We start from the raw sequence: 25,070 nt of genomic DNA, 5'->3' as shown, positions 1-25,070 counted from the left end.
TTAGTGTGGCCCTAATACTTTTTTCTTCTTAGTGTGGCCCTAATACTTTTTTCCTCTTCGTGTGGCCCTAATACTTTTTTCTTCTTCGTGTGGCCCTAATACTCCGTCGTAAAATTCTAGACTGAAAGCCTATGCAGTATCATTCCAGACCAAAGGGTGGCGGTAATGCACTAAAGCAGGCGCTACCGCCCTTAAAGAAAAGTAGAAGAAGAAGACCATAAACCTGAATGCTACATGATGCTAACTCGCTACCTCCTCCCTCATCTCTCCGTATGAAATAGATCTTCTCTGTCCTCCATGTTTGTATTAACTTATTAACAAAGCCTTACTAACGTCTCTCTAGAGCGCTAGTTTGTGCTAGCTGTGTCTGAAATAGTCTAAAGTCTTTAAAGTGGACTCTGCCGGTCTACGAAGCTAACGCCCATAGCTTTCCATGCTGGAGCAACCAGAGCGGTTTTAACGGACAGAGTCTGAAAGAGAAGTCTCTGAGACTGATTAAAGATGTCTAAAGTCCAGATGCTGAGATGTTTAGTGAACCAGAGGCTGGCTGCTGCTGTTGAGGAGGTTTTTGGGCTGTTTGAGAGGACGATAGCGGAGTACGAGGAGGAAATAAGGAGATCAACGGAGGAGAAGACAAGACAACAGAAGCTACTGGACGCTGTTTTAAACCCGGAAGTCTGTTTACACAGAGCAGGTTTGTTCAGTTTAGTATTTATTTAACTTCATTTTTCATAATCATCTACTATTTCGTGATTACGGTGTTAAACATGAAATGTATGAGTCTAATGTTTAAAAGTGAGCATTTCTCAACTCAAAACATAGAAATAGTAATAGAAATATTATCAGGTTTGACATTTGTTCATTGCAAGCAGAAAAAAGATTGAACATTTTCACAGTAAACCTGATTTGCAATGATGGTAACTGTTAGAGCACTGACTGAATCACACAGCAGGGATGTGCAGTCATGGACGAAAGTATTGGCACCCCTGGAATTTTTCTAGAAAATTCACCATTTCTCCCAGAAATTGTTGCAGGTACAAATGTTTTTGGTTTACATGTGTTTATTTCCTTTATGTGCATTAGAACAACACAAAAAATCTGAAGAAAAAAGCCAAAATTAACATAATTTTACACAAAACTCAAAAAATGGGCCAGACAAAATGATTGTCACCTTTTAAAACTGTGGGTAAATCATTTTATTTCCAGCATGTGATGCTCATTTAAACTCACCTGTGGCAGTAACAGGTGCTGCAATCTAGAAATCACACCTGAAGCCAGTTAGAATGTCTAAAAGTTGACGCAGCCTTTGTGTTGTGTGTCTGTGTGTGTCACACCAAGCATGGAGAAGAGAAAGAGGAGCCCAGAACTGTCTGAGGACTTAAGAAGCAGAATAGGGGGAAAAAATGAACAATCTCAAGGTTAAAGACCATCTCCAGAGATCCTGAGATTCCTTTGTCCACTGTGTGTAATATAATCAAGAAATTTATAACCATGGAGCTGTGGCTAATCTCCCTGGACGTGGACGGAAGAGAAAAACTGACAAAAGAATGCAACACAGGATAGTTGGAATGGTGGATAAACATCCTCAGTCAACTTCCACACAGATTCAGGCTGTCCTGCAGACTCAGGGTGCAAAAGTGTCAGCTGGGACCATACGTGGTCATCTGAATGAGATGAAGCGCTATGGCAGGAGACCCAGGAGAACCCCACTGCTGACAAAGAGACATAAAAAAGACAGACTGGAGTTTGCAAAAATGTACCTGAGTAAGCCTTGCTTTCAGTTATTTTTTCCAAGGTTGTGAAACCAAATATTAAGTTGAGGGTGCCAATAATTTTGTCTGGCTCATTTTTTGAGTTTTGTGTAAAATTATGTCAATTTTGTCTTTTTTCTTCAGATGTTTTGTGTTGTTCTAATGCACATAAAGGAAATAAACACATGTATACCAAAAACATTTGTACCTGCAACAATTTCTGGGCGAAATGGTGTATTTTCTGAAAAAATTCCAGGGGTACCAATACTTTAATCCATGACTGTAATAGGGCAGAAATTACTAGAGTTATTCTGATTCCAGTTTTGGAAAAATGTTGTATTTGTATCAGTGAGTACATCGATCCAATGCCATTTGGTTTAACTTCTATTTTGCTTCATTTTGCCATGCTAAATGTTAGCGCTGTAAACCAGAAATACGTTCTTCTTCGCTGCCAGAAACCATTGCATACGCTAGCTACTATTTTTAAAGCAGCAAAGAAGAACCAAAAGACTCACTGCAGATACAAAAATGGTGGCTATGTACTTTTTTTCTGAATGTGATCATTAAAACAACAGATGTTCCATTATCTTTTTTTTTCTTTCCTGATAAAATTCTGATACCAATGTGTTGGGTATCAGCCAATACGAGCACTGATCCGATAACGGTCTGAACTCTCTGGACTGACTGTGCAGACTTGCAAATTTGACTCAGAACATGGCTCAACAAGTCAGTATGTCCATCATCTCTGTGAGCCTAACATTTTGTTTTTCTGCTGATTATTGAGTTTTTCTGTTAAATATTAAGTTAACAATAATACAAGGGGCTGCATCACAGGCTCTCATTATCTATCTCCATTTTGCTCTGTTAGGGTTTTGAGAACAAGTTAAACTCAGTCTGAGATTTCTATTTCTATGCAGAATAGGATTGACTAATCAGCCAACGCTCTTGTCAGTGTTTTGTTTGTTCTGCTGTTTCTGCTGCATTCTCCTCCTGCTCTTCCTCATCATTATCACCATCACTGACCAATTTGTACTTAATGAAAGTTAAACTAATGGCTAATAAAAATATATCATTATTATTAGTTTTATTTACAAACTACTGTTTTGCTACAGTTGTATAAAACCCACACATCATTAAATCAGCAGAAGACAAGCCAGAACATGCAAAAGAAGAAAGAGAATCCTATTAAGTTTGTTGCATGTTAGCATTAAAAAAGTAAGGGTCGCTAAAATCCCTGGTAAGTGTATTCTGACTAAAGAACTGACATCAAATCAGGTATTTATTTTTTTTAATGATTTTTTTTCTGTAGATGTCCAGCAGTCGGTGAAAGAAGAAAATGTTCTTCCTGAGCAGCAGAAGAGGAGCTCCAGTCTAAACCAGGAGAACCCACCAGAGCCAGCTTACATTAAAGAGGAACAGGAGGAACTCTGGAGCTATGAGGAGTATCAAGCAGCAGAGGAGGCTGCTGCCAGCAGGTTCCCCTTTAGTCTTGTCTATTTCAAGAGTGAAGAAGATAATGAAGGGAAAACTCCATCCTCACAGCCACATGAAAACCAAAGTGGAGACGACAGTTTGAAAACAGAAACTGAAGGAGAGGGCTGTGGGGGATCAGAACCAGAACAAGACTTGAATCCATACAGTTATTTACACACAGATACTCCTGCCAAATCTTCACCTTTTCCTGGATCTGATGCTGATGTTAATGGTGATTTGAGGGAAGGTTTAAACCCTCTCCAAAACAATGGCAGAGCTGTAAGTGAGATGAAGTGTAACTCTGGAGATACATCAGTTAGTTTTTCTGAATGTGCTCAGAGCTTTGGTCTAAAGAAGCAGACACAAAAACATGAAGGAATCCACACAGGAGACGAACCGTTTACTTGTTTGGTTTGTGGTAAAGAATTTAAAGGTAAGAAACAACTACAACAACACAAACATCGTCATTCAGCAGTAAAACCTTTTAGCTGCTCGGTTTGTAAGAGAGGATTTCTCAAGAGAACAGAGGTTGTGAGACACATGCGAGTCCACACGGGAGAGAAACCATTTAGTTGTTCAGTCTGTGGTAAAAGTTTTTCTCAGCATATCCATCTGATGCAACACTCATTCACCCACGCAGGGGAGAAACCATTTAGTTGTTCTGTTTGTGGTAAAAGATTCACACAAAATGGAAAACTTAAGAGACACGCTGTTGTCCACACAGGGGAGAAACCATTCAACTGTTTGGTCTGTGGTAAAAGTTACACTCAACAAGAAAGTCTGAGGCAACATTCAATAATCCACACGGGAGAGAAACCCTTTAGTTGTAAGGTTTGTGGTAAAAAATTTGCTCTAAATGGGTATCTAAAGAGACATTCTTTAGTCCACATGGGGGAACTAACCGTTTAGCTGCATTCTTGTGCTGCAAAAAATATCACAGTGCTGTCTGCCAAAACACACGTTTAAAAAATGAAATTAAAAAACAAGTATCTTGTCAAATATAACCTTTAACCCTCAGGTGTCACTTTAATTAACCACCTTAAAGCCTTTAAGGACAAAAGTGTCCACTTCCAAAAAACTGCTATAAAAACTAAAAGATTAATATTTTTTCTGCTTCAGCTGTGCTCTAAACTACCAAACATTCTCAACATTTTGAGGGTTTTATTCCTTTAAATGCCAGTTTGAGTACTTAAAGATCAAAAATGTGGTTTGAATGTGGGTCAACGGGACGTTTTTGTCCATAATGACTCGAGAGGGTAGAAAATTTTAAATCAGATGCTACACAAAAACTGATAACGCATCAAAGTCAATATTTTGGCTAAGGTTTGACATACCCAGGACTGATTTAATAAAAACACCCCCACCCCCCAACATTAGTTCTCTGGAAAATAATTACTGTTTTTTTTTGGGGGGGGGGTTAGAAAAAAAATGACCATCCTGTAATCAAACTGGCATTTAAAGGGTTAAAATCCTGAAAATTAATCAATAATTGATTGTTTTGATTAGAACTGAAGTTGATCAAAAGGTTTGACCAAAAAAAGCAGAAAAAAATATTAATTTATACTATTTTTTATTGCCATTTTTTTAAAGTAGATGTTTTTGTCCTCAATGACTCGAAAGGGTGGTTCATTTTAAATCAGATGCTACTCAAAAACTAAAAATGCATCAAAGTCAATATTTTGGCTAATCAATGACATTTCCACACTGGATTTAGAAATAATGCCCCATCCATCCAACATTTGGTTTAAAGAAGATTTCACATTTTTTTTTTTTTTTTTTCATAAAAACAACACTGACTTTAAGTAATCAAACTGGCATTTAAAGGGTTAAAATCCTCGAAATGATTGAATGTTTGGTAGTTTTGAGCACAGCTGAAGTTGTTTAAGAGATTTATGCAAAACAAGCAGAAAAAAATATGAATCTGTTCAGTTTTTATAGCAGTGTTTTGGAAGTGTTTTTGTCCTTAATGGCTTTAAAGGGTAGTAAATTTGTTTCACAGTGTTCCCCTGACCTGTTAGAGTGATTGAAATTTGAATTCAAAAACTTGTCTAGAAAGAAACTTTTGCAAAAAATGAGACCATATACACTAACACGGCCAAAATGGTGAGCAGAGAAAGAGGAAAAATGTGCACAAATGGACAAAAATGTCCTCAGTGATGCCTGAGGATTAAGCAGGAATAAAATGGTAAGTGGCTTAAATGATTACCATGCTTAAGGTCGCCTTGGTTAGCTCTAATTCTGTTATTAAAACCATTTGGGATTCCCATGCTTTAAGATCCTGGTGGTGATATTCAGTGATATGAGTCTGCATAGGGCACAGAGACAACACTATCTTCTGATATCACACATGGTCAGATATTTTCAGCCTGATCAGCTGCCATCTTGTGCACAATTCTGCAGATTTAACCCAACAATACTGATAATGGTGATCATTTTGGCCCCTGTAACCTTGATATGAAACTTCAATGTTGCTACATCTCTACTCAACAGTATTTTATTTCAGTGGGTTGTATATATGAACAAAAAGGTGGAGAAACAGAACAGAAGAAGAAATTTGGTACATGCAGTACATGGAGTTTAGAAGGAAATTTTAAAAAATGCAGGTGAAGCCAAAGAAACCTTAGTTTAAAAACCACACAGGCAGAAGTGCTGTCAGTTGGTGCACCTCAGCGACTACATGGACTATATCAAGTTTTCAGAAAATGTCGAAGCTGTGAGAACTGCAGATTCTGAAAAGACGTGCATTTTTAACTGTACAAGAACACTGAAAAAGAGCTTCATCAAATACTAGTTTGTGCTCCCTTTCACCCTAATACTGCTACTGAGTGACAGTATTTATTTGCTTCCTTTCTGATGTTGATCTTGTCATCTTCTTTGTTTTATTTTTTTTTATATTCTTGTCTGTGTGGCTTATCTGATAATGTCTATACCTGTATGTGCCACCATAATAAAGTAGCTTGAATTTCTGTGACCGTGGTCAGTGTGGGTTTGTACTGAAAATAAAGGAGGAGGATGTTTGGACATGTGTCGGATGGTGCCCGTGTGTTTTGGACTTTAAAAGAAAAAAGAAGAAGAAAATAAATTACAATGTGGCATGAAACAAATATTTTTGGGGTTATTCAAAATGAAACTGTGTTACTTATGTTATAAAAATCATTCATTATTGATTATATTTGAAGCCTTATGTTCATAAATGTTTAAATGATTAACTGAGTTCCCTGAGAGTAGATCAGGGCTTTTCAGGCCTCAACACAGAGCTCAGATGCTGCAAGTTTCAACTACAGAGTTGTTCATTTGTGTGTTTCTTCTTAAAGATTGTATTTTTTTATTCTACTCCTATGATTTGATGCAGATTTTTTAACCCCTAGTTATTCAAATGACCAACAAATGGTAAATGGACTTGAGCTTGTATAATGCTTTTCTAGTCTTCTGAAAACTCAAAGTGCTTTTACATCTTTCACTCCATGTTCACACAGTGATGGCAGAGGTTGCTATGGAGACCTGGCCATCAGTACCACATAGACACATAGGGTCCGTTTGCTTAAGAAGGTTCCTAAGTGAGTGAAACGACCTGAAAGTGTTTTAGGGTCGTCCCTGATGAAGGCTGTTGGAGTTCTCTAAATGATAGGAAAGGAGTCTGCTCCCTTTATTCTCTCCTTCAGGGAACACTAACACCGTCCTTTACCAGGAGGAAGGGTCAGCTTCATTTAAAGTTAGGCGCCGGCTGACTGTTCATTAAAACAAGCATCAAAATGACCTGAACTAAACATGATGTTAAAACTAAAACATGCCACTAGTTTAGTATGAATTCAGATCAGGACTTCACTTATCCTTTTTACCTTTTTTAGGCTATTTTAAGGTTCAACAATAAAAAACAACACATAACACAGATCTATGGCAGACACTTGTTTATTAATGGCTTTAGAAAATGCTGAAGTTTGCTTTAGCTCTCAAAAATCTGTAAAAAAAAAGACTTACCCTGGTATGACCAGGGCTTTGGCAGTCTTTTATTCTGAAGGCCAGGTGAGTATACAGGAAGTGGTGTGTTTGTTTCCGGGTCATGAAAACTTTTTCCTGTCTAGTACAGTTAGCATGTTTGGATGACCCACCGTCCTGGAGAAACATTTAAAGAGTTCCCAGCTGACTTTGCGGCTCCTTTTTTGACTCTTAATTGAGTGAAAATGTCCGGAGGGTTTCAGGATCTGTCAGGTTTGTTTTCTCTCTCGTTGGTTCTGGTAAATGTAGCTGTTAGCCTAGCCTTTAGCCTAGCCTTTAGCTAACGTTTACATCTGCAGACAGCCTGGCGTTAGCCGCAGGAAGCTAACCGACTGTAGCAAAGCTCTTTAATGACTGGTATCATGGTTTAGGCGAATCTGACTTCTCTTCATTAGAAGGGAAAACATGTCAGTCTAAACTGGTCTTACTGGTTTAACAGGAGGCCTGTTCAGTTTGAGAAAGCTCATCTTACAGTTCAATGTTCAGTTATTTTATTTAGATCTTTCCAGAAGCTCCAAGAATAACTACAACCCTAGTTCCAGAAAAGCTGGGACGCTGTAGGGAATGTCCATTAGAACAGAACAGTGGTCAAATCCCATAAAGCCACATCATATTCACAGAACAGAAACAACATTTCAGATGTTAAACTGGGGCGTTTTTACCATTTCATTAGAAATATCAGCTCATTTTGAATTGTGATGGCAGCAGCACATCTCAGAAAAGTAGAGACGGGGTCATGTTTGTTTCACCTCCTCTTCTTTTAACAACCGCCCCAACATTTCTGCAAGTTTGGTTGTAAAACAGAACATTGTTAAGACCCTCATGATTTCAATTCTTTAGGTTGCGATTCGATTCGATATCGATTTAAAAGCTTCAATGTCGATTCAGTAAGAAGTAGAAATACACAAATGACCTGTTGACAATTTTTTAATGATTATTTTCATGCCCATGTGAACATATGTTGAAGGTCACCTCACATTTTTAAGCAATAAAACATCTGAAGATAAAAATTTGCACAATATTAACTTATTTGTGCGTATGGAGTACAAAAGTAAAAAACATGACAGTTCTGCATAAACACTGAAAAAGTAAAGTGCATGTAAACTTTAATAATATTTCTGTCCTCTTGGACATTGTGATAAACCTCACATAACCTGGTTATGGTTGGTTGTTGTTTGGTCGAGTGCGGCCTCCGTCCATACAACGCCAATCACACGCACAGCGCCCCCCACTGGCCAGGAAGTGAATCGATTCAGAGGATTTGCTGAATCGATGTTGAGTTGGGGGGGGGTGTTGCAATGCATCGATTAATCGACATTTTTACCCACCCCTAGAACACGGTAACACCTGAGTTTCACAGAAGCTTAATTAACTCATTCTTATGACTGTTTACGAGCCCGTATATTAAATCATATATTTATTAGGGGTGGGAATCACAAGTGGCTCCACGATACAATATCACTGTGATACTTGGGTAACGATTCGATATTATTGTGATTTTACACATTTTTTAAACATACCATATATTGTGATCTATACCATTTTTAATAGTTTAGCTGATTTAGCGTTAGTCTTGCCCTCATGTTTGTCGTATTTCTGCTTTGTGCCCTGCTAGCATTCCTAACATCCTTCCCCTGGTGCTGCCGTGTTTGTTTTACTTTCTCCTGCTCTATGGCCGTCACCTCTGCCGACCTCACTGGACTAACAATTGTCCAAAACAGGTTTTATTTTCCATTATCATAGAGTTCAGTTCATATTAGTTAATATGAAAAAATGGATACTTGGTGGACGAGACGATACGATATATTTAGGGCTGTAGTCAACCAAAGAAAAACTTGGTCGACTAAAATCGTACCAGACCATCAATTAATCGATTGGTCATGGGATGGACCAAAAAATAAAAACCTTAATGTTATTTCTGCATCAAACTTATCACTGACAATGTAGTCAGTGCATTTACGGGGTAACTAAAATTCAAAATGAACCCAAAATGAAGTTAAAATTCTGCAGTATAACCACCTTATGTTGTCATTAAATACAATATACCACATGCTTCACAGGCTCTCCTCTAAGGTGGGACGGTCCTAGAGACGTTATGACTGTCTGGGTGTTTAACCTGTAATAAATTACCCTTGAAGGCACGAGTTAATCGTATTTGAATAGTTTTAATCATAGTTTTTTGTTTTTGTAAATTATATCTCTGTAACACTAGATAACTGACAAAATAAAAACACATGACGTCTCCCTTCTCACACCTGCAAGAAATGGATTCTTCCAATTAAAGTAACACGTCCAATTGTTCGACCAATTGGATTTTGGTCGGACATGAGGTCATCGACCAATCAACTTAAGGCTGTCAGCCCTAAAAACATCACAATATGCTGTACCGTTTATTTCTCCCACCCCTAATATTTATGATCCAAGTCAACCCAGAAAATCAGTGCTGGGGCTTTAACATGGCCTCCACCTTCTTATGCAAATACATGAAACTGATCGACCATGAAACAAGGTCAAATAAAATACAAGGACTACAAGGGGGCACTCACAGATGGCAGTCTTTGTCATACATGACCACCAAAATCTAGGGATGCATGATTTTTATGGGTACTATCAGAGGACATTAGCTCAGAAAGTTGCTCATCAGTATCAGCAGATATGGCCGTTTTTGTTGAAATTTACTACCGATGTCTCAGCTATCAATATCAGCCTAAATCAGAGGAAAACAACAGCCACATGTACGGATAAGTTTGGGACCTTTTTAACTGGACGACAGACTGAAGTCTGTGTTCCTTATCCTCATTCTTTAAGTTTTAGGATAGTTTGTTTAAGGACTAAAGTGTTGAGTCTGGTACTGGTGTCGGTATCGGCCAAAATGAATTAGTAAACACTGACACATGGGATACTGGTAGAAATCCAGTACTGTGCACCCCTACCTAAACCAGTCTGTTTTATCGGGGTAATGCTTTGTACCGTATCAAACACTTTACACTCCCCTGGGCCTTGCACTGATGAAACAGGAGAGCTTTGACACAGTGCAGTTTTTCATGCATGAGCACAACCAGCAGTACACAACATGCACATGAAATGCAATCTGTACTAAGTATGGATAGGCAATAGGCCGATATCTTTTATGCCATTATTTCCAAAGTCATTGTAACTGATCCTGATATAAATGCGTGTTATTTTTGTGAAGAACACCAAGTGTCTCCTGTTCAAAGAGAGACAGAGTCAGGCAGAGCTGAAAGAGGAGGGAGGAAGTAGAAAGTCTGGTAGTTGTTTTGTTTTTATTCAGAATGTTCAGGGCTCACTTTGGGCCTCCTTGGTTGTGTTGCACCCTACACAACCACCTACACCTGATGGTGCAGTTGTATATTTTACTTGTTATTAAGGCCGATCAATGATTTACACATCCGATATGTATGGCTGATATATCGTCTGGACATGTTTGTACATACTGATATCATGCTGATAACACTGTGCATGCCTACTGCTAATAAATGCCTCAGATAATAGAAATCCAGGATCGTTGTAGGGCCATATCTGACTGAAATGACTCATAAATAAGCTTAAGTTGCATTTTTATTTCCTGGGTTGTCTTCCTGCTGACCCTGACACAACCCTTCTGCTAAACAAAGCTCTGCATGTGCTGTATGGATACGTGGTGATGAATGTACAAAGAGGTGATGGTGCAAGGGCACGCTTGGGCCTGGAGTACTGAGTATAGGTCAGTGGGGGTCTTAGGAAGGGGTACTATCATTCTTTGGTGTGTCGCATGGCTGCTTAATCGTGGCAAAACTTTTGATCACAATTATTTACATTGATATTGAGATAACAGTTATCAAACACTATCACTCACTGATTTTTTTATAAAATACATCAAATTATTTATTGAAGTTTAACATGACAACCAAATCAAGTGATGTAGAAAAATACATGCTTTAAATGGAAAATATAAATATAAAGATGATCATTAGGAATGAATAAAGAATCAACCATGTTTTATAAAACTGTGATGTATTTCTGCTGCAAAAAAAAGCAAAAACACTGAAACGTGTATTAAAAATTATAGCCTATGAACAAAACAAGCATAGGCATATGGTCCAGTAATTGTTTAATGACTGTCTTTAAACACAGTTGAGGTTGAAATTAAAAACGGATGAATTGCCCAGAACCACAGAGCAGCTGGACATAGTGTGAGTGCCCCTTCAGCAGTGTTTTACTATGTACAGCGCTTAACAAATGTATTAGCCCACCCTAACCCTAACCACAGTCAGGTTTCTGCCACAGCTGCCCTAAATTAACAGCATTGGTAATTACCAAAATCATTTTTGATCTTTCTGCAATGGTTAATACACCAATATGTAGAAGCTCTTTAACCCAAATGATATTTTTAATGCTAAAATAGAATTATTTTTGTTATCCATGAATTTTCAAATTTACTGATTTACAAAAAAAAGGAAAAAATAGTAAAGCACATTAATATTTCAAGATTATTATGTCAAATTATAGTTATGTACTGTCATTCCTGAACAGAAAAATGTACAAATGTTATGCTTGATTCATTTCTGACTTCTCAGAGAAGCCCAGTGAGCCCGCTCAAATTTGGGGTATAAAAAGGTGAATTCAGTTTGAAATTCCTCATTCCTGTTCCAAAGGGGAAAACGTTTTTAGTTTTTAGTTTTGAACAAGTTTCTGAAAGATTTCTAAAATATTGATGTTTTCTTGTTTTTATGACAGGTGGTCTAATAAATTTGTTAAGCACTGTATGTGTTTATTTCTGGTGGCGGGTAGAGAAATCAGCAGCACATTTGCTCCATTACCAGTCTGTATTGGTGGAATAATAATTATAATAAACTGTTTGTTTGGTTTTTTTAATAAAGAACTGTTCAAAATTAGAGTTATAAAGATTTACCACAAAAATGCTAATGTGATAAGCTTTCATGACATAACCTTTGACTGGATTTGGCTCTTTTTGAATTTTATTTATCTATATATTTATCACAAGGAAGTATGCACATTAATGAACATGGACACGTAAAAGTGCCAGATTGTAGCCAAAGGCTAATTAGGGGCTCGGGGCAACAACACGAGCCACTATTGTTCTTCCATTTTCATCTTATGGACAAAAATTCGCCACGCTACTCCTCCTAGGGCTTTGAGAAAACCCCTGCAAATTATACATCAAAATGTGTGGTTTGTTCCCGATCGGTGTGTGATGACTTTTCTAAGAGATTTGCCAGTTTTTTGCAAAGTTATTTGCAAAAAACTGCGAAAAATGTCCCATCTGAAATGAATGGGGAGAGAGACAATGAAACCCCAAAAATAGGGGTTTTTACCACCCCTACTGCTTCGCCATACTTTCACCTACAGAGATCATTCAAACTTTAAAACGCAGGTATTTTTGTCCTGTCTTCAGGAATGTCTTTGTTATGATGATGGGGTTTACGGTTTTCGATAGGCAAGTCTTCAAATCTCCTGTGCGTTGAGTGAAAATCATGAAAAATCACCCTGCTAGAGTGGGTGATGTCATCACCCCAGAGTGTGAGAGAGCCAACACATCAACTGAGACTTTTGCGAACAACTTGTGACTACGGCCACAAATCTAACACCACACACGTAAAAAATATATCAAAACGGAGGAAATCTTGTCCCACTACTGTGGAACCAAGAATCAAAGCCATATCATGTGCAGTTTTGGCGTGAGAGGACCAACTGTCCCAAGAAAATGGACATCTTGGCCATCTGCTGCAATGTTACCGAATCGGATCCATTTCATTTCAAAGTCAAAAAGATGCCCGTTTTTAGATCGCCCTCCTGGCCTCATTTCTTGAACAATCAACACCAAAATTACATCACAGCTAGTTCCAAGCCTGCAGATGCTCACGCCGAAATCCGTTTGATGATACCATTTACGGTTTTCGCACACGGAGAGGAGAAAGAGACTGTGTTCACAAGCAAAAATCACCCAAAACTACTCTCTGCTGCCTCAGGTGTAACTGATCTGTAATCAGTGATGCGTAACCGTGTAGGCATTAATTACCATGGCAACAGCAGCTCTGGTGCTTTGATGATGTCATCCTTGATTGACACACAGATACAGCCCTCAATGGGCTCTGATCACGCACACACATGGAGCTGTTCCAATAAAGCAGCCCATTTAAACAATGCTTTAACAGGATGGTGGGTGGCTTCTCATCCACATACAGTCCCCCATAAAGTCTTTGGCGACATCAGTCGCCAAAGACAGCCACACATATATCCCATATGAAGTGAATGGGAGATATTGTTCATTTGTATGTGTGTTAGCGCGTGAAGCACGCATTGGTGTGTGTTTCTGTGTTCTCTTGACTTTGGTGACGTCAATCAAAATAGCAACACACAATCCTTTCTCAAAAGTTTTTAATGTGTTCAAATGGAGCTGGAAATAACAAAGTTCATCTCTTCTGCACCTGCTCTCATCAAGACCTTGACAGGAACTGCATGTCTGTATAAAATTCAAATAAAGGACTCTATTTCATAGGGAGGGTCAACACCACCAGGTATGTCAAGAAAACAGCTGAGGCTCAGTTGCCAGGTGACCAGCATCAGGTAATCAGGCCACATGACTAAAACACATGAATGAAGTCTCCTGTCATGTACAGTGTTTCTCAACCATTTCACCGTGTCATTGTCCAGCTACATGCTGCTTCAGCTTGGACTTGGACATGACCTTGTAATGACAAGTCGGCTATTGTCATAAATGGCCTTGCGTTGAAACCGGCACCGCCCCCCGAGCCCCTCTCGCAATTTCCGCTTGAGGGAATTGTCTAGTTTTCATCTGTAGTCCCTGGCAGGTTGATGGCAAATGCAGCAGAGTACATTAAACATGTACACGATGAAAAGTAAAAACAAAAACAAAAAAAACTGCATAAAACACCAAGAGACCAGATGACATAATCAGTACAATAAAATACAAAGACCAGATATAACAGTACAGTAGGTGGCAGCATGACTTTGCTTAAGGCTGGCCAGGAATAAAGTGACTGTTGCAGTTAAAGTGCGTAAGGCAGATGATAAAGAGCCGAAGTGCTAAAGTGAATGAAAGCTGATCTTTGATTGATGAAGGATGTAATTGTTTGAGGGGGGTTACTTCTAAAATCAACAATGTCAAGTATCACTATTGCAAGATTTTTTTTTCTTAAGGTGTGTTTCTATATTTTAGTGTTCCCTGGAGCGGTCCAGCAGCTTTCAGTGAGTATTGATGAGGATCCCTCTGAGCACCAGGAGAGGAGCTCCAGTCTGAAACAGGAGATCACTGAGCCTCTACACATTAAAGAAGAACCAGAGGGACTGTGGAGCAGTCAGGAGGGAGAGCAGCTTCAAGGAACAGAGGAGGCTGATATCATCAAGTTCACTTTTTATCCTGTTCATGTGAAGAGTGAAGATGATGACAAGAGTCCTCAGCTCACACAGCTTTACCAAAGACAAACCGAAGAGACTGAAACAGAAGCGGACAGAGAAGCAGATGCAGAGAGGGGCTTTGACCCAGAGAGAGATTTACAACCAGAGACTGAAGTCAAGACTGAGGACTCCTCTGGCCCTGAGACTGACGACAGCACTGATTGGCAGGATACAGCCGAACACCAGTCAGATTTAAACTCAGTGGACAACGTCAAAAATAAGACAGAAAAGCCTGACAAGAAATCACATCACTGCTCTGAATGTGGTAAAGGGTTTAAATACAAATGTCGTCTGACAAAACACACAAGAATTCACACAGGAGAGAAACCCCACTGCTGCACTGAGTGTGGTAAAAGATTTAACCAAGAAGGTGATCTTACAATACACATGCGAACTCACACAGGAGAGAAACCCTTCAGCTGCTCTGTTTGTGGTAAAAGATTTAACAACAAAGGATGTCTGACCAGGCACACGAGAATTCATACAGGAGAGAAACCCTTCAGCTGCTCTGTGTGTGGCAAAAGATTTAACAAACTTTGTAATCTAAAGGTTCATACAGCCATTCACTCTGGAGAGAAACCCTTCAGCTGCTCTGTGTGTGGTAAAAGCTTTAACCTGAAAAGTTGCCTGACCAGGCACATGAAGATTCACACAGGAGAGAAACCCCTCAGCTGCTCTGTGTGTGGTAGAACCTTTAACAGAAAAGGCTGTTTGACACAGCATCTGAGAACTCACACAGGAGAGAAACCCTTTGGCTGCTCTAAATGTGGCAAAAGCTTTCATAAACAGAGTACTTTGACCAGACACATTGTGGTTCATACCAGAGACAAACCATTTCCCTGCTCTGAGTGTGGTAAAGGATTTGGCTTGAAACATCATCTCACAAATCATATGAAAACCCACTCAAGAGAGAAACTCTTCAGCTGCTCTGAGTGCTGTAAAACATTTACCCGGCCAGCAAGTGTGACAAGACATATGGGAATCCACTCTGGAGAGAAAGCCTTCAGCTCTGAATTTGGTAAAGTATCAGGATAGTAGCTCCTATCGGAGAGAAAAAAACACAATTAACTGTTCTGTGCACTACAAGGTTTGGGGTCAAGAATCAGTCCCATTTCTTTTACCACCCTTGGTTTCCAGTATCACCTTGTCCCTTGAAACAAGGCACAAGGTGTAGAGATGAAATCTTCCCCTATAAAATGGGATAATCCTTCAAGTTCTTGACTGTAACAGGATAGTGCATTTCTCCAACAAGCATTTTTTCAAACAGTCAAAACCAAAAGGACTATAATGCATTGCATACATTTAAATGTATTATTAAATTGCAAATTATATATCAGAGAAATTACTCACATTGAAAGACTCAGGCAGCATTAATCAGTGTCTTTAACAGTGAATATTAGGAATGTGCGATTTTAGATTTTGCTGATATCTGACATGCCAATATTTACAGATTCATTTTGGTCGATGCCAATACCGATATCTATGTCTAAATACTCATTTCATACCTGAAACTTCAGTCCTTTGAACACATCTTACAATTTAAGGATGGACAAAGAAACAAACTTTAGTCCTTAAAACACACTTTAAAGTTTAATGGAGTTTGAATGAGTAAAGAAAAAGACTTGAACTGATGTAGGTCTGTTAGTCAAGTCTAAAATTCCACAAACTTTTTTATTGAAAATGTTGCAGAGATTTTGATATCTGCCCACACCAGTAATCGCCTTCTAAAGCTAATATCTGTCGATACCAGTATCAGGCCGATAATATCGTACATCCCTTGTGAACATATTCATGTTCTCAGAGGACAAAGATGTGTATGTGAATAAATGCAGTGCCCAGAAAAGTTTCAGTTTTTGTAATGCTTGGTTATTCACACAAAAATGTCCCATTTCCCACACCAGTGGTTCTCAACCTTGGGGTCTCAAGACACTGAGATGGGGGTCTCAGGATGCCCTAGAAAAACTAGGCTAAATATTTTTTTATTACACTGTTGCCACTTTACATCAATTTTGTCTAATTTTTTTTTACCTTTTCATATTTTTCACCAATATTAACCCATTTTTACCATTTTACACCTATTTTTGCCATTTTAAACCCTTTCCACCATTTTTTCTGCCTGGTTTTTGACACTTCTAAACCAATTCTTGCCACATAAGCCTAATGTTGCCTCTGTTGATCCATTATTACTACTATTAACCCCTTTTAACCTTTTACTCACAATTTTTCCCATTTTAACCACATTTTAGTTTGATATGCCTATTTTTGCTGGCTTAATTTCTGCCTATTTTGTCTTTTTCATTCAGCCCTTTTTTGGCAGTTTTCTTTTTAATCAACCTTTCATCCCATTTTACCAAATTTCCACCCATTTTTGCCAATTTAAAGCCATTTCAGACATTTTTTAACTCCCTTTTACCACTATTTATGCCCATTTTTGCCACTTTAACCAATTTTTGCCTTTTTTGCAATTTTTATTTAATTGTTGCCACTTCTAACCCATTTCTGCTACCTTCAAAATCCAACTTCACCACCTTTTCCACTATTTTATTTGCCATTATTAACCCATTGTACCAATTTTTAGAGCAATTTTTATTATTTTTTTAACAAAGGGGATTGAAATTTTTAAGAAGGCTATTTACTACACAAAAATGTAATTTTTTTTCTTTGTTAAGAGGGGTTATTTTTTTCAGGTTAAAAGTGAAATATGGATATCACAGCTTAACTTCACAATGGATCATGGTTTTGCTGACCTCCATGGACCCTCAGTTTGGCCGGGCACCAGAAAGCTCTCCTATTTTTCCCCCTTTATAGACGGCCTTGTCTCCTCATGACTGTTCTTGAATGTGCGTGGCTGTTCAACCACCTTCAGGTACAGTGGGGGTCCCCGGTCTCTGGCACCTTTATTTCAGGGTCACGGGCTGAAAAGGTTGAGAACCCCTGTCCTACACAATGTTTCCGAAGCAAGCAGGTATAACTGTGTCTGGAAATGACAGTCAAACACAAGCGCTCCCTTTAGTCTCATCCTGGAGAAGCACATTTCACCAAGTGCTTTGATGTTAATATTAGACTGCAGTTATTAGCAGAATGTATATTTGATTTTTCTCTACAGATGTTGAGGAGCTGATTGTAAAAGAAGAGGAAGTTCTCGCCGAGCAGCAGGAGAGATGCTCCAGTCCAAACCAGGAGAACTCACCAGAGCCAGCACACATTAAAGAGGAACAGGAGGAACTGTTGAGCAGTGAGCAGCATCTAGGGGCAGAGGAGGCTCGCATTAGCACGTTCACATTCATTCCCGTCGTTGTGAAAAGTGAAGAAGACGAAGAAGAGAAACTTCAGTCCACACAGCTTCATGAAAACCAAAGTGAAGAGAACAGAAACGCCAAAGGTTTGAAAACAGAAACTGGGGGAGAGGACTGTGAAGGATCAGAACAAGAACAAGACTTTAATCCACACAATCATTCACAGACCATTAATGCTGATGAGACTTCAGTACTTTCTGTATTTGATACTGATGAAATTGGGGATTTTGAGGAGAGTGATATGGAGGAACATTTAATACCTCTACAAAATGAAGATAGAGCTATAACTAATGTGAAATTTAACACTGAAGATACATCTGTTAGCTTCTCTGAATGTGCTCTAAGCTTTGGACAAAAGAAGCAAAAAGGAATTCAAACTGAAGAGAAACCATTCAGTTGCTCTATTTGTGGGAAAAGATTCCCAGGTAGAAAATATTTACAACAGCATATGCTTCGTCATTCAGTAGAAAAACCCTTCAGCTGCTCATTTTGTGAGAAAAGTTTTCTCTCTAGACCAGAGATGGTGAAGCACATGAGAGTCCACACAGGAGAGAAGCCATTCAGTTGTTTAGTCTGTGGTAAAAGATTTGCGAGAAGTGGGGACCTAAAAAGACACTCTGACGCCCATTCAGGGGAGAAACCATTTAATTGTTCCATTTGTGGTAAAAGATTTTCTCAACAAGGACATCTTAAAGAACATTCTGTTGTCCACACAGGGCAGAAACTGTTTGATTGCTCAGTTTGTGGGAAAAGATTCACACAAAGCGGATCTCTGCATAGACATGCTGTTGTCCACACAGGGGAGAAACCGTTCACTTGTTCCATTTGTGGTAAAACTTTTTCTCAACATGATCATCTGAAGCAACACTTGATTGTCCACAAAGAAGAGAAACCATTTAGTTGTTCTGTTTGCGGTCAAAAATTCACAAGAAATGCTTACGTTAAAAGACACGCTGTTGTCCACACAGGGGAGAAACCCTTTAGCTGCTCTGTTTGTAATAAAAGATTCACTCAGCCAGTGAATCTCAAGAAACACAAGTGTGTTGCTGAGAGCAGTGGCAATCTAAACCAAGTCGTGGTTCATTTAAGTGATGAAGAACCCACTTAATCATTTCAATTTTGTTGTTATTTTATTTCTATTGGTGCCTAATAAAATGCAGGTTTTTTGCCACTGTAACTTTGCTTGGTGCTGAATTCATGGTGGATTACTGAAAGTTCTTGAAGTGATAAATCATCTCATTTTCAAGGAGATCCCAAAAAGAATTCAACAAAACAACAGGATAACCAGTACAACACAAAGTATCTTTGTAACTTAAAAAATACACCTTATATAACACTTTTCAAAATAGAGATGCAGCCTTTTTTACAACATGACTAGAATTACAAACTGGCAGTTATACACAGCAAAAACACCAGTGTTAGATTAACATTGAGAGTGTTAAATCTAAAACTAGAAAAGTGTTTGTATGTGTCCACACTTTTGAGTGTTAATTTAACACTCTTCAAAGTGTTACTTTTTTCACACTGGACCAGTGTTACTCCAACACTGTGTGGTGTTGAATATTTACACTGGTGAACTCTGGTTAGTGTTGCTAATACTCTACAATAGTGTCAGTGTTAAAAATTTAGCTATACCGGACTACATTTAACTCTGGTTTGTTAACAGTAATGAGGGTATTACAATTTACTCCAGTGGGAGTGGAATATTCTGGATGGACAGAATACAAGAGAACAGAAACAAGACATGCCTGCTTCACAAAAAAAATGTGTATTTAAAATCAGGTACTCCTGATATCATTGACTGCCACCTCATATTGTAGTGCTGCAGCAATGTGAGATATTTTATAACAGTCATGGAACAATGAGGCACACTGAGACATGAAACATGCACTGAGTTGACAGACTGCACTCTCTCCAATGTTTATAGAAACACATTACCACAGTCAAGACATGAACAACGTAGAAGACAGCTACACTCATGGTGCAAAAGTGTTTAACATCAAAAAATAAGAACTTAAGATAATTCAAGAAATGTACAAGTGAACCCCAGCAGTGATTCCTGTACAGGCAACATTTAAATACAGCTAAACATCTAAAACATCTGAAACACAGCTAAACACCCTGCACAAAGGCATTATGGGAAAACTCTGCCCCCTAGATTTGAAAATGCAGTAGGCGGGGCTTGGATCAATTGACTCTACAGAGTTGGACTAACACTGGTGCATTAACACTGTCAAATAACTCCCAACACTTAAGGCCATTTACTCTGACTGGAGTTAAAATTACACTTAGAGTGTTAAAATCAACACTGAAACATTCAACACTCTGTGTATGCTTCTGTAAAGTTTCCAGTTGCTCGACAGTGAAGTACAGTGGTGGCTCAAAAAGAAGGGCTAGGGTGTTTTCTGTGGATCAAATATAAACAGGTTGACAATGAGGCCAAATAACCTTTGACCTCCAAAATCAAATTAATTAAAGGGGACATATTATGTAACAATCACCTTTTCCATTTTTTCTTACAAAAATATGTGTCCCTGGCCTGTCCACGATCCCCCCAAGTACCAGAAAAATCCATTCCCTCCCCCCTCTCTTTCTCCACCTTTCAGAAAATGTGTGCTGAAACAAGCCGCTCTCAGATTTTTCCCCTCATTATGTCATGTAGGGAGTTAGCCCCGCCCCCAGATTCGGTTGGCCCTCCCTGCTTGGAATAAAGCTACCCTCCTCTCTTGATCTTCCTCTCAGCTGCCAGCTGAGATGCTGGATAGCTCAGTGAGTTACCCTGATGACTCTGGTCTGGGAGATTGATGGTTGGAATCCCATTCAGGTCTTTAACTTTGGATTAAAGGGGGGGTGCAGTCAGGGGCGGAGTCAGACAGCTCATTACCATTTAAAGCCACAGACACAGAAACAGCTGGTTCTGAGCAGGGCTGAAACAGAGGAGGTTTTTAGACATGCAGAAATCAATACTGGAGTGTTTTTACAGAAAAAAACTTCACAGGCATGTTTTTGGGACCTCTGACACCGATATAAATTTGTCTTTAAAAGGTGAAGTATGTCCCCTTTAATTCTCAGGTATAAGTAAACATTAGTGCAAATTCTGAGGAAAATACCTCAAGTGTTCTTGAGATATCAGGTTCACGTGAATAGATATCCCAAAAACACAAAGCCCAGGCAACAACAATCACCAACACAGAGGAATAAAAATAGATGAACGACAAGATTAAGATAATGAAAATAATTACAGCAATACGACTTATACAAAGCTGTCAAAACAATCAGTCAAGGAGATCTGATTGAGTTAAAATGAAATAAAATAAGTTAAAAGTCCAACTCAGTGACAGCGCACTTCTATAAATGTGTTTTCTGCGAGCTTTAAGAGTAGTTGGAAATTTCCAGTCTATCTCCTCTAGATTGTTCTAGAGAATCAGGGCCCCAACCGAAAAGGTCTAAATGTCCCTTGGTCCTCAGCCTGTGTGGTGGAATGGTTAGTAGATCCTTGTGTTGAGTATCAAAGACTCACCCTACAAGAGAATATAGAAGGCCCTCTTTCCATAACCGTCCCCACAGCGGCTCTTTTCTATTGTTTTGCTTCAGGGGTGATTTCCTGTTGCTTCTCCTGGCCTCACCTGGCTGGTTAAGAATTGAGAGATTTTTTTTTTCTTTCTACATTTCTTTTCCATCCAGACAGAAGCCTGAATCTATACGGCCTATAGATTCCCTATGACCTATCCAAAAAAAAGAGCACTGAAGGAACACTTCTGCCGCCAAAGGATGATAGAGCAAGAGAGTTGAATCCTGCTGCCATCAACGGCCTCTGCCCACACCTGGATCCAGCTGGACCTCAAACTCTAACCACACAATGGTCTCAAGTAAGAGTCTTGGTTTGGGCAGAAATACCTTTAGGGAGTGTTGTTGTGTTTAAAGTTTTGATGCTATCTAGTTGACCGCAGCGTCCCATGTGTGGTTTGTTGAAGCTGCTTCATTTGTTGTCTGGTTGTCTCTGCCTGTGTTGTTGATTTACTCCGCTGTGTTCGTTTATAATCAATAAACTGCTTTCACCAACAAGTGTGACTGCCATTACATTCAATTCTGAATAATGGTGATGTGACTACACCACGTTCCAAATTATTATGCAAATATTTTACTCTGGTTTTCCTAAAAAGTCGATGTAAATGACAGACAGTATAATTTTCAAGTCATCAACTGTTAGAGCATAATTCAGATCTTATTGAACAAACCTCCCGATGAAAACTGTTTCTTTCAAAAGTCAAGGAAAATGCACTGTTCCTCATTATCCTGCACAGCAGAGTTTCAGAACATTTTATAGGTTATAAAGACCTGAACATGTTCATGTGTTGAATCTGCAGCATTAGGAGGTCATATTTACTGAAATCAAAGCTATTTCAATCAAAAACATCTGAACAGGCCAAGTTCATGTTAACATAGGAGCCCTTCTCTGATATCTCCTTCACTATTCTTCATCCATTGAACTTGTGAGTTTTTGGAGAGTTTCTGCTTGAATTTCTTTGCAGGATGTCAGAATATCCTCCCAGAGCTGCTGTTCTGATGTGAACTGCCTCCCACCCTCATAGATCTTTAGCTTGAGGATGCTCCAAAGGTTCTCAGTAGGGTTAAAGGTCAGGGGAGGATGGGGGCCACACCATGAGTTTCTCTTCTTTTATGCCCATAGCAGCCAATGACACAGAGGGGTTCTTTGTAGCATGAGATGGTTCATTGTCATGCACGAAGATCATTTTGCTACAGAAGGCACGGTTCTTCTTTTTGTACCATGGAAGAAAGTGGTCAGTCAGAAACTCTATATATACACAATGTGTGGCTCTTTTGTGTCTTAATTTTAAATATTATTCCCCCAGGAAACCTTAAGAAGGGAAACTTTTTTGCCATTTTCACAATGTTTGCCACTTTTCACTCATTTAAGCTACCTTTTGCCATTAAATACCCCATTTTACCCTTTTATGGCCATTTTGAAGCTTCTTTTTGCCACTTGCCCCCATTTTTTCCACTTTTATCCCACTTTTTGCCCATTTAAGCTGCATTTTGCCATTGAGAACACCTTTTTTTCCTATTTTTGCAACTTCTTTTAAACATTTTTTCCACTTTTGTCTAAATAAGCTACCTTTTTCCACTGTATACCACTTGTTTCCTTTTTTTGCCCATTTTTGCCACTCTTGACTACTTTTTGCCCATTTTAGTAATTTTCACTCATTTTTGTGCCACAATATTTCCACTTTTTGACCATTTTTTGCCACCTGTCACATATTTTTAATTGCTACTTCAAGTAGTTTTTGCCACTTTTCACCACTTAGATTGTGGCTCTTGCAAAGATATTTTTCAACAATTTTGCTCTTTGGTTGAGCAGCGTTGGGTAACACTGCTCTAGATACTTTGCCAAGGTCTTTCTCACACCTTCAGGGACCCTAAAGGGGCCTATCAGCTCTCTCCTCATGAATCCGGCCCAGAACATGACTCCACCCCCTCCTTGCTGATGTCACAGCCTTGTTGGGACATGGTGGCCATCCACCAACCATCCACTACTCCTCCATCTGGACCATCCAGGGTTGCACGGCACTCATCAGTCAACAAGACTGTTGAAAATGACTCTTCATGTATTTCTGGGCCCACTGCAACCGTTTCTGCTTGTGAGCATTGGTTAGGGGGGGCTGAATAGTAGGTTTATACACGACTGCAAGCCTCTGGAGGATCCTACACCTTGAGGTTGGTGGGACTCCAGAGGCACCAGCAGCTTCAAATACCTGTTTGCTGCTTTGTAATGGCATTTTAGCATCTGCTCTCTTAATCTGATGAATTAGTCTGTCAAAAAGCTTCCTCATTATGTCTTTATCTGCAGGAACCCGTCTGTGCTCTGAATCAGACACTAATTTCTTCACAGTACGATGATCACGCTGAAGTTTTCCTTAAATATCTCATGTTTTCATTCCTTGTCCAGGGCATTAAACTATTTGAGGCTTTTCATCAGCAGAGATCCTTTTTCTTTCCCATATTGCTGAAACCTGTGGCCTGATTAATAATGTGAACATCCTTCTTAAGGAGTTTTGCTTTAATTGGGATTGGATCTAATGATGTGCGGGTTTTTATCCAATTGCTGCAAAACAGTCATTTATAAATAACGTTAATAATGAGGATATATTTTAATTAGCCATAATTAAAATGATAATGAGGAGGAGTGGCTATGGCTGGTTAATAAACCCTCTTCTGTATAGAAATGGATTCTTCAATCACACAGAAATTAGGTAGAGGTCACTGCCCTTCACCGTACACCCATTCACTCACTCGTTCATTCGCTGGTGGCAGAGGTTGCTATGGAGATTTGGCCATCAGTATTAGCTAATCCCATTCGTACACTTCAATAACCATTTACACACCACTAAAGCAGTAGGACACATGGAACATGTGACTGCAGGAGCTGGGGTTTAAGCCCACAACCTTCTGATTGTGGGATAGTCGACTCTACCTACTGAGCCACAGTAGCCCCAAACAAGGAACAGGATACAAAAAGATAGCAAAGGCACTGAATGTTCTAGAAACACCACTGGAAACATAGCTCCAGGTTCCAGGAACAGTGGTTCCACTACCAGAAAAAGGAAGCTATTGATGGCTGCATCCAGATATCTGAGAAGGCAGGTTGTGAAAAACCCTAGTGTGACTGTAAAAGACCTCCAGCAGAACCTGGTGGTGACAGGAACTGAGGTTTCAATGAGTACAGTAAGGAGTACTGAACGTAGACCGTTTCCATGCCCCAACTCAAAGACATACACCACTACTGACCCAAAAGACCAAGAAAAGCCGGCTCCAATGTGCTAACAAACATAGAAATAAGCCTCAGAGGTTTTTGGATTCTGTTCTGTGGAGTGATGAAACAACACTGGAACTTTCTGGCCCGATGGATCAGCGGTATGTCTGGGGGAAGAAGAATGAAGCAGACACTGAAAAGAGCACTGAGTCCACAGTAAAGCATGGAGGTGGCTCTGTGATGCTCTGGGGCTGCTTTGCATCCTTTGGAAACCTGCAGCGTGTGGACGGACAGATGCATTCACTGAAGTAGCAGGAAATCCTAGGCAGATTTAGAGCTGAA

At 39.3% G+C, this 25,070-nt stretch overlaps 2 protein-coding genes across 2 annotated transcripts; both read left to right on the top strand.

Annotated features, from left to right (window-relative positions):
- Window positions 1–222: 222 nt before the first annotated feature.
- On the top strand, window positions 223–4,582 carry LOC121523846 (zinc finger protein OZF-like). The gene is made up of 2 exons (XM_041808902.1): window positions 223–694; window positions 3,061–4,582. Exons 1-2 carry the CDS (start codon window positions 502–504, stop codon window positions 4,131–4,133), a joined length of 1,266 nt encoding a protein of 421 aa, XP_041664836.1. The 5' UTR covers window positions 223–501; the 3' UTR covers window positions 4,134–4,582.
- Window positions 4,583–7,300: 2,718 nt separating this feature from the next.
- On the top strand, window positions 7,301–19,072 carry LOC121523763 (zinc finger protein 250-like). The gene is made up of 3 exons (XM_041808791.1): window positions 7,301–7,433; window positions 14,422–15,678; window positions 17,767–19,072. Exons 1-3 carry the CDS (start codon window positions 7,406–7,408, stop codon window positions 19,062–19,064), a joined length of 2,583 nt encoding a protein of 860 aa, XP_041664725.1. The 5' UTR covers window positions 7,301–7,405; the 3' UTR covers window positions 19,065–19,072.
- The last annotated feature ends 5,998 nt before the right edge of the window (window positions 19,073–25,070 follow it).

This window comes from Cheilinus undulatus, linkage group 16 (assembly GCF_018320785.1).
Source record: "Cheilinus undulatus linkage group 16, ASM1832078v1, whole genome shotgun sequence".
Lineage (NCBI taxonomy): Eukaryota > Metazoa > Chordata > Actinopteri > Labriformes > Labridae > Cheilinus > Cheilinus undulatus.
Note: the sequence above shows the minus strand (reverse complement) of the source record. Positions and strands in the feature narration are given on the sequence as shown.